The 13,404-nt window shown below is 32.8% G+C and overlaps 2 protein-coding genes across 2 annotated transcripts in view; both read left to right on the plus strand.

Annotated features, from left to right (window-relative positions):
* Positions 1–217: 217 nt before the first annotated feature.
* The window catches only part of mRpL14 (mitochondrial ribosomal protein L14), a 131,219-nt gene continuing 118,032 nt past the window's right edge, over positions 218–13,404 (plus strand). Inside the window, exon 1 of the mRNA XM_076462544.1 lies at positions 218–228. The gene's annotated coding sequence lies outside the window, so the exon portion shown is untranslated. The remainder of the gene's footprint in view (positions 229–13,404) is intronic.
* LOC143228134 (uncharacterized) lies at positions 5,105–9,483 on the plus strand. Its single transcript, XM_076459450.1, has 2 exons — positions 5,105–5,478; positions 7,095–9,483. The coding sequence occupies exon 2, from the start codon at positions 7,597–7,599 to the stop codon at positions 8,875–8,877; it is 1,281 nt and encodes a 426-aa protein (XP_076315565.1). The 5' UTR covers positions 5,105–5,478; positions 7,095–7,596; the 3' UTR covers positions 8,878–9,483.

Genomic DNA, 13,404 nt, shown 5'->3' on the forward strand with positions numbered 1-13,404 from the left:
ACTAGTCAGAGATTTAGATTTGCTGTTTTTAAACCAGTCCTTCCTTTTGATTTTTGTTTTAATTTAAGCTACTTAACTCTGTCAGCATTAATTTTCTCTAAATATATTTTTGATATGTAGATATATGTGTGTTTATATTTATGTATGTATGTGTATGTTTAGGTACATGCATGAGTGTGTATATATATATATTCACATCGTATCGTCTATATATATAGAAACATATTATTTATTCTTTTTTTCTGAAATGTTATGAAGATGAATCAATAATCTGATACTATTGATCAAAGTCCAACGGTTCTGTGGTAAAATGATTTGTATTTCATGCAATATATCGTTTCCTGATGCACACACTTTAAACAATTTATGTTGCAATGTTTGCTACTCAAAACCTATTAGTTACAATGAAATTTGCTCAACATTGTTTTGTGGACAGAGATTACAAACCTACACACGGATATTTTCTTACTACAATAATGAAAACTAGTCTTTAATTTCGTAGGAAATTCGACAGTATGTTTACTATCAAATACGGACTTGGAAGCTTCACACAAAATTGTAATATTTTCCAAAATTTTTCATCTACACTAACTTGTTAAAACAATAATGAACCTTTGTAGTATAGCAATCACCGTTAGTTTTACCTTACACTAGCTTAAGTTATTACTACAAAGTTAATGAAAGCTATATATGCAGATATATATAACATCACTATATAATATGACATTACGTCGGTAATTAATCTACAATAGTTTTATCTTCCTTTGGTTTCAGCTATTACTACATAGTTAATGAAATCTATATATATAGATGTATATAACATCACTATATAATATGGCATTACGTCGGTAATTAATCTACATTATTTTTACTAGTTACTTTAATTATCATACTTGCCATTGTTACTACTTTATTTTCTTTTGTTATTGTGAAATTTCTCGAACCCTATCGTGTATGCTTTTTGTATTAACTTTATTCATTACTTGTGGCTTCATTTACGTTATATTAAGTGTTACTTGTTAAATTAATATGCTGGATTAATGGTGTTAATACGTGTGATACATTATCTCCCTTGTTATTACAAGTAACTTGGTTATATTTCACCTCAAACAAGAACGTCCCTGCTGTTTATTGTACGACTCTATTATCCACTTAACTTGTTATTTATTACTGGTTGTCTTAATAAACATTTTTGCAGCTTGACTCTGTAGCTTAAGATTATCATGTAGTAATTTATGCCAAGGTGGCATAATTGTTCACAGTCAACGCCGTTTGAAGGGCCTTCACTAGACGTAAGATATTGTTAGGGTGGATTATCTAATTTTTTTTTATTTACTAATGTGAATTTCTCCAGGGAATATTAAATCTGCTAAAGTGTCTGAAGCAAACTATTCGTGTCTTTGTATTCCATAAGAAGAAATACTCTCGATTTTCTTTAATGACATCTTCACTAATGGTATTGACTGGAATGTTTAATATATCTACTTTCATTATTTTATTATTATGTATTTATTGAAAGGATTACTTTGAATTGCCAGCTAGATCTTCTAAGATTGCCGATCCTTATGAAATATTATTAGCATCACAACTAAAACATTAATAAAACCGTGGACATTCAGATGATGAAACAACGAATTCTAATCTGTATGAGTAAGAACATTATATTTAATTAACTACGCTCATTACTGGGTTTACTTTGAATTCTAATCTATACAGGCAGCTTACTTAGATCACAAGTTAATATTAATTACGTTTTGTATAATTATTATTGAATGCTGTCAACTTAACTTATGTAGTATTCTGACCCGACAGTAAATGGTATATGGATGCCACTAATGCATCTAAGTAGTTTTGCAATAAAACTGTTTCACATAGTCAGAGATAAGATTCTTTTTATCGTCATAATAAAGCTAAGAATATTAAAAACTACTGCTCTAAAGCACTTTGTGCCTCGGACATCCAGTGATTATTATATTTACACGAATTATGTTATCAAATTTATAACTTCCCCAGTTTTATTGTCCTGAATAATTAACATAATTTCAAGGCCTTTATTGTAGGTTTTCTTTCGGCATTACTATAACGTGTTTCAGGTTTTAATATGCACTTAATACCTACATTTCAGCATTAATACCAGCATTAAAGATATAAGTATATTTGATCATAAGTTTTTTTTCACATTTGCATTTACTTATTCAAATAAATAAACGAAAAGTTATAAAAATATATATAAATTACAGTTCTGTTTGTTGAGGAAGGTAGTTCCATTTTCTTAAACGTTTCTTAGAGTTTGTTTAAAAAACTAAGAATGAATCTAAAAAATCAATATATTTAAAAGTGATAAATCTAACGGCAGCGCTCCTAGCGGCAGGTTTGATAAAGAGCAGCTGTGTACCTCTTCTTCAAGTAAACACGTAAAATACACTCGCTATTTATATGAACCAAAGTTAACAAATTAATGGCATTACTCCAGTTGTGTTTGATGTGCTTAATAAAAAAGCTAACAATTGATTCCAACAAATTTTAATTTATGAGTGTTATTTATTTTCTTCCCACATTTTCCTACATTTTGAGTATTACTTTGTTTTATCCTAGTGTTTTTTATATTTATGACAATTACTTTGTTTTATCCTAGTGTTTTTTATATTTATGACAATTACTTTGTTTCTTCTCAGCATTTGTTACACTTATGAGTATTACTTTGTTTCTTCCCAGCATTTGTTACATTTATGAGTATTACTTTGTTTCTTCCCAGCATTTGTTACATTTATGAGTATTACTTTGTTTTATCCTAGTGTGTCTTACATTTATCAGAATTACTTTGTTTCATCCTATTGTTGGTTATATTTATGAATATTTCTTTGTTTCATTCTAGTGATTTTTATTTTTATGAATATTACTTTGTTTTATCCTAGTGTTGGTTATATTTATGAGTATTACTTTGTTTCATTCTAGTGTTGGTTATATTTATGAGTATTACTTTGTTTCTTCTCAGTATTTATTACGTATTATTTCATTTCTTCCCTGTGTTTATTTTATCTCCTAAATCTTCCCACACGTTATTCGCTACATCTACAAACCTTGTTCATCCTGAAACAGAATGATGATTCAGTTTTATTACGTAGAAAAGGCTTAACAACATTTACAAGTAACATAACTCTCATGCTAGTTTCGTTGTTTTTATAAATTAACTGTGTCCTTGCATCACTCATGTATGAAACTCCTCAGTGTTGTAAAAACAAACAGAAAAACGTATCAAATGTCGCCCTGTCCACTTACAACATAAAAATTAGGTTTCATCATGTCTTAAAATATTTACTGGTTCTAATTATGAAAGCTGTAAGGTAATAAATAGGATTTCTGTAAAAGTTTGAATAAAAAGCAACTACCAGTCTCGTATCACGTTGAATGTTTTACTGTGCGGTTATTTCTAAGTAACAGTAGCTTCTTCTTTGAATATTCGTAAGTTTTATTAGACAATTTTATGATAAACAAACATGCTGATATGTATGTCTATACAACAAACTTCAATAAATAATATCAAGTATAATATTGAATAATATGTCAAACGTTTTCTCTTTCGTTTGTTTACTGTAAACAGCTTCAAGTTCCTGTCATTTATTTGAGCTAATACACGCTATACCGTGAACAGTACGTACAGTATGTTAATTGCTTCACAATTGTCTCTATCACCAAGAAGATTTGTGTTTACGTATTTATAGTCAAGTATAAAGCTACACGATATGCTATCTGTCCTGTGTCACTATGATTATCGAAATATGGTTTATAACGTTAAAAGCCGAAGACATACCGCTATGCCATTGGAAGAGGTATCAAGAAGAAGAATAAAAAAAAAACATTCATAGCTGTAATCTGTAAAATCTATAAAACTGTTATTGTGGTTAAATAAACGGCTTGATAATTATTTTGAAACAAACAAGGCGCGGTTTAGATTTCACTACACTTGTAGAGACAGGGTGTAGGACATCTTAGTAATATAGGATCTTTGTGGTTATTAAAATGTCCTTTGCATAAAATATAATCTTATTAAAACACATCAGTTGTGTTTTACAAAAGTTATAAACGTCAGCTGGTTATTCATACCTAAGTTTATTTCTAACATTTTTGTTGTATACCAATATACAACACGTTTAATAAACGTAAACAATACGTCCGTTATTATACAAATCCACCTCTGATATTAGCAGTTATAGCTGCTATTCACGGTGGAGTTAACTCCCTATATTAAATAGGTGTAAACTACTATCACTGCCGTTACCTCCAGCGCACGTTTTCGTTTCCGTGTTCTGTGAAATTTCGTTCTACACTTTGTGCGTTTAACTACTACTCTTTGAAAGGCCTTTTTCATGCTCTGATAAATTCCTGTAGGGTGTGTAAATGTATGTATATGAAGTTGAATAGTTTTCCAAGTTGATAAACTGTCCAAATCTCTTGCTTTAGCTTTGACCTTTAATTATGGAATCAGTTTGTATTTGCATTAATACGAAGCCGAAAAATGCGTAATTATCATACTGCGAAGCCATTATTTTTCGCAAACAACCTACGTGGATTACTTAACTAACCTTTTTTAAATGAAAATACATTTATAATACAGTTAAAATTTTTATAAACGTACGAGTAAAAAGAGAGAGAGAGAGAAAGGGAGAATGTATAGTTAAAACGAACAAAGTGTCATGTTGGATCTATAATATAATATAATTTAAATACTAGATTCATATGGTTACCTTTATTTATATGACAGATCTGAAAGTAACTGGTTAATATAATTATTCAAATATATTTTGACTTCCTGACTGAATTTTTAACAATTCTTTAATTATCAGAAATTCTAAAAACGCATAATTTCGTTCACTTAACATTAACTAACCCTCTTGTAAGCAATTTCTAGCATCAGTTTCGATCATTCTTACTGTAATGTTTGTCATACTTTCTTAAGCATGTTTTTAGTTGAGCAGATCAAGGAACAAGAATTATTATTTTGTATCACACCCTGAGCAAGAAGCAACAAACAGGGTATTCACGCATAACGAACGATCAACGTCACCGTTTGCTAGTAAACGTTTTTAAGTTGCCAGAGCAGAACAGACTTGTATTTGTCTGTCAAGGGAAAGCTCCTAAGTGACTGTAGGTGAAAAACAGTTAGAAACAGATGCATATTACATATCAGCGAGAAAGCGTCATTTTTACGCGTGAACGAACTGACCTTGCATAAATTTGCCAAGATTTTTCCAATAAACTTTTAGCTAACGAAGAAACTGTCAGTCTTTGGTTTTCTTCAGTATTCGACGGTAGTTTGATGGAAAACGATAAAGGTTTTAAACAAGCAGTGTTTAACAAAAGATATACTAGCTTTTTAGTTTTTCAAAAAATTCAGTCCAGTCCCAAATTCAAGTATTAATTAAAAGAGTCAGGGTTGATTTATCATTCAATACAATATATCGTGAAGAGACGACCAAGGTATGTACGATTTTGGCTTTTCTATTTCTTTTGCTTTGACTTAGCTTGTGGTCACCATGCGCATAAGTAAGTACCTTTGTTTGTTTTAGAATAAAACCACAATGAGCTATCTGCTTTGTCCACCACGAGAAATCGAGCCCAGAATTTTAATATGGTAAATTCTTAAATTTGCCTCTGTCCATCTAAGAGAATGGTATCGGTAAAAGACTTTCCAAAGAACATCTGTAAGAATTTTCTTTATTATTATCGTAATAGTATATTATGTTGTTGTTAGTTAAACAACTAGCATAATGTGATATTTATTGCGTAATAACACTTTTATCGACTCGCATAAAAAATCTGATAATAATTGAATAATTAATCCAGAGCTTCTAAACTTGATAAATCACTTACATGTCATGTCTATGGAAGGTAAACAAAAGATCGTTTACCCGAATTATTTTAATCAATAAATATAACAAGGCAAAGTCACACAACAAAATTACAGTAATGAAATAGTCAGAACTACTGCGTCCGACAGTATCATCCGTTATCGATCTAGGACAATAACATGCTATATGACAAAGGTATGTACGTATTTACCATCTAACATAAAACTTTCATAGTTTATTATACTGAAAAATACTAGAAGATAGTTAACGTTTTGTAACCTTCATTATTTCAGTGTCTTCCCTTAACGCTTTGCTGGGGGGGGGGGGCTAAGGTGGGACGCGTATAAGAGGTTTATCCTTCCCAAATAAACAGTCTCTCAAGGGATATTATTCTCACCAGTTCAAAAATGTTATACACTATACGTGGAGAAAGAGAGAGACAGGGAGATACGTGAGGCACTGAAGAAATTTGATTCATTTAGGAACACGGTTCTTTCCAGTTATAAAACCCTCTCCACACGTGACAGTTTAGCCTACCCAAACAGAAGACTGAGCCATTACGTATGAGAGGCTCTGGTGGAAGAAAATTCAATAAACATTTCCTGTATTTCAAGAAAACTTTCAAAAATATATAGTATTACTGTCAAAATGTATTAATGCGAAAAGAATACTTTACATTGGTATGTATATATCACGTAAGTTTGTCGTTCTTCTAATAGGAAAAAATGATAGATTCTTGCATTCTTTCTAATAATGTCTAGTCTTCCTTGAGTCAACGGTAGGTTCACAGACTTACAACGCTGATATAGAGAGTTAATTTACCTCCCCCCCTAGTACAGCGGTATGTCTTCGGATTTACAACGCTAAAATCAACGGTTCGATCTCCCTCCGTAGGCTCAGCAGGTAGCCCGATGTGGCTTTGTTATAAGAAAACAAACACAGAGTTGATTAATCGTGATGGACAGAGCAGATAACCCAGTGTGACTTTGCGATAAAACAAGCGTTATTTATAACGTAAGTACGATCATAGCTGTTTATTGGTTAATTGTTCACAAAACTGTAATTATGGAGAACGTTTTTTTATTATTTAAAAGAAAAACAAATTTTATTTTATAAACTATTTTGATATCCAGTTTTCTTATTTTTACGAGAAACCCAAAAGTCGTTAAAGATAACATCACATTTAGAGTCTTTAAAGTTGCTAACTCTATGATAAAAAAAAAACAATTTTTTTTTCATTTTTAGGACTCCTGGAAAATTCGGTAGAAGGCTCATTCTGGAAGATGGTATGTTCACTGTGTTCAGGCGAAATGTTTCTTCTAGCCACTGTGTTTTCTGTTTGCGTTGTCTCTTTTGCTTCTAATACAAATTTAAACATCCAAGTATCGTCTAGCGATAATAATCGAACATTGAATTCAGACGAAAATGTTCTTTCAGAAAAAAATACTATTCTTTTCAGAAATCTAACGAAACCAAATACCCACGTTTGGCCACCTATAAAAGTCTTGGCCACTCAGACGGTGTTTCTTCTTTTTCTTCACCACTTTATGTCCTTGACCCACCGATAAAAGACGCTACAAGCAGCACAAATGTAAAACATTCTGTGTTGCTAGTAAGGCAAAACCCAAAGTATGGTTATAACAACTATCCGTATGAAGACGATGGTAAAGAATACATCTATAGTGAGCTTGAAAGTCCTGGACATGTCACAGGAAATGTTCTGTATTCAAATCAGCAGGGTTACATTATGAGAGATAAAACTTTTATGTCATCACCAATAAGACATTCTACACCGGCACATCTTGATCATAGTATTTTCACATTACCTGATCATTGGACAAAATCTTCAAGTGCTCTAACACATCATCCGAACAAAGTCACAACAAAATTATCAGATTCACTGGATCAAATCAACATATCATCACAAGGTTCTTGGAATCAACAAAGAACCCAAGTACCAGAATCAAAATATGATATGACAACAAGACAACCAGTTCATAAAAGGCATCCTGAATCTTATACTTCCATATTTTCAAGCACTCGGTTTCACAATTCTGTAAAAAATACTCATATTCCGAGTGAAAATATAGTTTTGACTGACAATCATAAACCTTTAAGGTCCAACCTTATCAGCCCCTCTTGGCGGACAAAAGTAGGTGTAGGTTTAAACAAGGAGTCAACAAAGGGTCTTCTAAGTATTTTTAATCATCAAAACCCAAACAAAGGCAGTTCTTTCGAACAGCCAAAACATTCTGCCATGACAACACCAACTTTGATAAATTCAGAGTATCTTTCCACCTCCAACCTTGACACTCCTTCACTTTCTTTATCACAACACCAAGAATCTGTTTCAGAAATAACTCCTCCAAAAGTTAAACTTCAGTTAGAACCCTTAATCGCATTATCCAACTCTGCTTCGACTTCTTATACTGCAGCTAAAAGGCCTAGCTTAACAATGTCCAAATTCGATGTTGCAAAAGTGTCTCACAAGAGCGAACTTTATTCTACCACATCCGATACCACAGGAAATCAAAATAGTGACACTAAACCAGTTGACAATAATGATGGTAACGATCACTCAGTAACTTCACCAAATTCCATCGAAAATGTTGCATTTCAAGCAAACTATTCTCACGAGTTAGAAGATACACTAGATGGTCTCCTTTCAAATGCTGTTCATTTTCCAGTGAGTGACACTTTAGCCTCAATTAGTAAGCAGCATGAATCTGAAGACTCTAGAAATTTGCTCAACTCTCCAGACAGTTTAGTTACATCGATTATCGCAGATCCAACATCATCAACAATTTTATTTTCTCAATCAACTGACTCTTCTTCAAAAACATCATCAACTGATTCCTCATCTGAAACGTTTCAGTCCGATGCAAGTCACACAACTCTCTCGTCAGCTATTGAATCTCCAACTCTGATCTCTTGGATCCGTTTCTTGCTGGTTGGAATTGTAATGATGATGGTGCCTCCAGCGTTCACAGAGATTAATGCCATTGTGTCAAGCCTAGCCACTGGCTAATTAAGTTTAAAATTCGTTGCACTTTGGCAGGTGTAGCCTTTTACTGTTTGATCAATCTTAAATGATCTGTGAAGTGTGAAACGCTGTAATAGCACACAGTGAATAGTAATAGTCTCTTCTATGTCTAAACCTTATTTATAAGTTTTGTATTCTCCAGAATAGTTAACCTGTTAGCTGTTGTTGGGTATATGGTCCTAAAATGGATTAGAGTAAAGTCTAAAACTGGAATGACGTTTTAAAACCCGAAACAGCACGGAACGCATTGTTGTCAGAGAAGTAAATATCCGAATTCGTAGTAAGTGAGTAATAAATCTACTTACAAAAAGTTTTAATTTCTCAAATTAGTCACTAAATTCCATAGATCTGATTAGCTAAATCCTCAATAACCAGCACCCTAGTGGCTCAGCGATGATTCTGAAGGCTTATATCATTAAAATCAAGGTTTGATAACATCAATAGAACAATTTTTGTAGAAACACTGGAAAATATTTATCAATAAATACAACAGTTTAAATTATTTTATAAAGAACAAATGTAATATTTGGCTCAGACACATGTAAACCATTTTTGAAAAACTCGTAGTAATAAAGGTACTATTTTAAAGAAGGTGGAAATAACTAGAGTCCGTTCTTGCTGCTCAATGCTAACATTGTAGCTTTGCTTACACATTACATTTATAAGTTACAACAAAACACACAATTTTGTTTTAATAATATCATTATAGCTTAATAGACTTTCTGCTTACGACTATTGGTAGTTTTTAAGCAGTTTCTGTGTTTCTTTCACAGCACAATGGCAAAAATAGAAGTTTTTTTAATTCTTAAATTTATATATTTCAAAACTGTACATGGCTAAGCTGAAATAGCTACTAGTTTCACCCTTTTATAATGTATTACCTAAACTCGGAACGGCTAACTGAAACCCGGAACTTTACGGTACGCATTATTGTCACACAATTAAAAACCTTAATTCATAGTGATAAATAAATATACTTACTAAAGTTTTAATATCACACATTCTCACTGACAACAAGAGGTATAATTAGCTAAATTCGCAAACGCCAGAGCCCCGTTATAAGCTTAAAGCCTTATAACACTAAAACCGGGTTTCATGGTGAGCACAACATAAATGGCGTATTGTGTTACTTCATGCTTAATAATAAAACAAGCTATAAAAAAAACAGGCGCACCTATCCGAAACAGCTTTTAATTATCAAAATATATTATTTTATTATATTATATTATTATTTCAGACAGAAAGGTAAGAGTAAAACGTACTTTTCTCGATTTGACGTTTGAACTTTTAAAATATCAAAATTACATTGTGTTGAAAAGTATACACGCACACTTCAGTATCAAAACTACATTGTGTTGACAAGTATATACACGCACACTTCAGTATCAAACCACATTTAGCCGAAGTGACGAAAGCTTGGGTATTAATTATTCAGCCAGAAATTACTAAGTAATTATCCTGACATACTTGTTAATACTTCAATGATCAAGAAACCTTGTTATTTTCCATAATTACTAAGACCTTTAAAAGCCTGGAACAGTTACTTCTGCCGAAAACATTGTTATTAAACACATGGATCAAGCTATATTTGCATATTACAGACATGAATATTTCATTAAATACATTTTTAGTGCACCTTACAGGCGCTGTATTCTCGTTAGGATAGAAAAGTAGAAATGAACATATTGTGATCCGATGTTTCTTTACGACGTGACTATATTCACACAAGTAAACAGCACGCAAACTTTGGCATTAAAACCAAACTAAGCAGGAAAGAAACAAACTTGGAGGTTAATTATCTTACCAAATATTACAGTTCATAATACCTCAGTGATGAAAATGCATCCATCAGGATCCATAACTTCTAAAATATTAAAACTTCGAGAAACCTATAAAGTGTATACTTTGTTCTCATTCCAAATGAAACGTATGAGTGAAATATATCCTTATTACTCCAATACCTCTGTTGTAACAAAATTCACACTTAGTCCATAAACAGACAGCTGAAGACTCAAAACCTTGTATTAATTATACAGAGCTGTCTTCAGGTAACTGGGTGTATACTAGCAGACTACATATACAAAAGGAACGATTATGAACTTCATATCTATGCACAAAATCTCTTTAGATAAATAATTTACGATAAAAACTAATCATTTGAAAATTTACACCGAAGTAAATAACATTAAAAACACTGTTACTTAGCATGTCTACCTAAAATCATAGCTTTTGTGTAAAGTCAGTAAAAACAATGAACTGATAACAAATTCTATTTCATGAAATAGAATGATTTCACACGTTCTACTTCATGTAATAGAATGATTTCACATATTTTATTATAGGATATTTTCTCTTTTCTCCTACTCTCAGTGTATATTTGTAAAATTAATGTTTGTCCGTTTTAAATTAGAGACATCGGACCAAAAAGCGTGCTTTACACACGTTTTCCTAGTAAAATAAATATGAAGTGTTAACAACAAGCCCCCCGCTATTACAGCGGTAAGTCTACGGTTTACAATGCTAAAATCAGGGGTTCGATTCCCCTCAGATTACGAGTCGCACGTCTTAACCAACCTGGCAATGCCGGGCCATTACAAGGAATTAGAATGTTTATTTTTGTGAAACCATTGTCTTGTGTTTAATTTCAGGTTTTAGTACGCCTTTCCAGGTTTTAGTGTTTTTCAGCGGATAGCCCGATGTGGCTTTGCTATAAGAAAACACACAGTCAACAACAAGAAGTGAAAAGGTATTTAACTCGTATTGATATATTTACATTGGTTATTAAGTCATGTTTCACGATTATAGGATGTTCCGGGAAGATTTGTTTGTTTGTTTTCGAATTTCGCGCAAAGTTACACGAGAGCTATTTGCGCTAGCCGTCCCTAATTTAGCAGTGTAACATTAGAGGGAAGGCAGCTAGTCATCACCACCCACCGCCAACTCTTGGGCTACTCTTTTATCAACGAATAGTGGGATTGACCGTCACATTATAATGCCCCCACAGCTGAAAGGGCGAGCATGTTTGGTGCGACGGGAATGTGAACCCGCGACCCTCAGATTACGAGTCGCACGTCTTAACCCACCTGGCCATGCCGGGCCATTACAAGGAATTAGAATGTTTATTTTTGTGAAACCATTGTCTTGTGTTTAATTTCAGGTTTTAGTACGCCTTTCCAGTTCTGATTCCAGGTTTTAGTGTATTTCCTCTATAACTAGTGGCCCAGCATGGCAAGGTGGTTAAGGCACTCGACTCGTAAACCGAGGGTCGCGGGTTCGAATCTCTATCACACCAAACATCCTCGCCCTTTCAGCCGTTAGTGCGTTATTATGTTACGGTCAATCTCATTATTTGTTGGTAAAAGAGTAGCCCAAGAGTTGGCGAGGGATGGTTTTACACTGCTAAATTAGGGACAGCTAGCGCAGACAGCTCTCGTGTAGCTTTCCGCGAAATTCAAAACAAACCAAGCTATAACTAGTACAAAATATATCTTTACTCAAGTATATTCAATACTTTTTCAAATGTTTCTATTTTTCTACATATAGTTATAGCATTTGTGTTAATTAAAAAGTCACAAAATTTACTAATCCTTTTGCTAACGTAAAGGTTACATACTGTAATGATTAGAAGATTGTATCACTTTGCTCCTGTGTCTGCGTCAATTCTGTAGGATTCAACACCATCTTAAGAAGTTATACAGAAACTTGTACAAGCCAGTATGAGTCAAGGATTTTCTCTGTCTGTACATGTTAATTGGAATAGTGATAACGCACGTAGATTTGAGTTATAGGATACCACACTTGTACCCTTTTTTTCTGATTCGAAAATGTATTATAACGCCCCCACGGCGGAAAGAGCAAGCATGTTTGGTGCGACGGGAATTCGAACCCGCGACCTTCGCCAATTTAAACACACCCTTATGATCTTAGTGCATGAATATTTTGCGTAAGATTAATTTTTGTTGGGATCATACTTTGACAAACAACATTAAATTGTAGTTCTGGAATACGCCGTTTTACCTCGAATTCAATTTGCCGTATTTTTGTCACGTTATTTGATGATTTATATAGCAAAATCTATTTTGATATAATATACTGGCCCCGTAATAGAGTAAGGGTAGTTCTTATGAATATATTAGAAGGACTTGTCATTGATTTGTGCAAATTTACTTACCATATTTATGAAGAACTTTAGTTTTCACGTTTCCCTTGAAGGTTTTAAAACGCTAAATATTGGGGCTCAATAGCCGCAGTGGCCATTGTGCAAATATCCTTTTGAGTAGAATTGCGGTTAAAAAGCAATGTTTTTTTCTTTGTAAATATATAACTACCACAATTTTTTTACGTTTGTTTTTCTTACATTCTATAATTTTTGTGAAACAGCGAAGAAATCTTCTTGCGAGATAAAATTGAAGCATTGTAAATAGGTTAATATGCACACAATTTTAGTTTGACTTAGAATTTTGGACAAAACTACAAAAGAGCAAACTGCGCATAGTTGTAGGTAAATTTGAG

Source organism: Tachypleus tridentatus, chromosome 10 (assembly GCF_004210375.1).
Source record: "Tachypleus tridentatus isolate NWPU-2018 chromosome 10, ASM421037v1, whole genome shotgun sequence".
NCBI classification, from domain to species: Eukaryota; Metazoa; Arthropoda; class Merostomata; order Xiphosura; family Limulidae; genus Tachypleus; species Tachypleus tridentatus.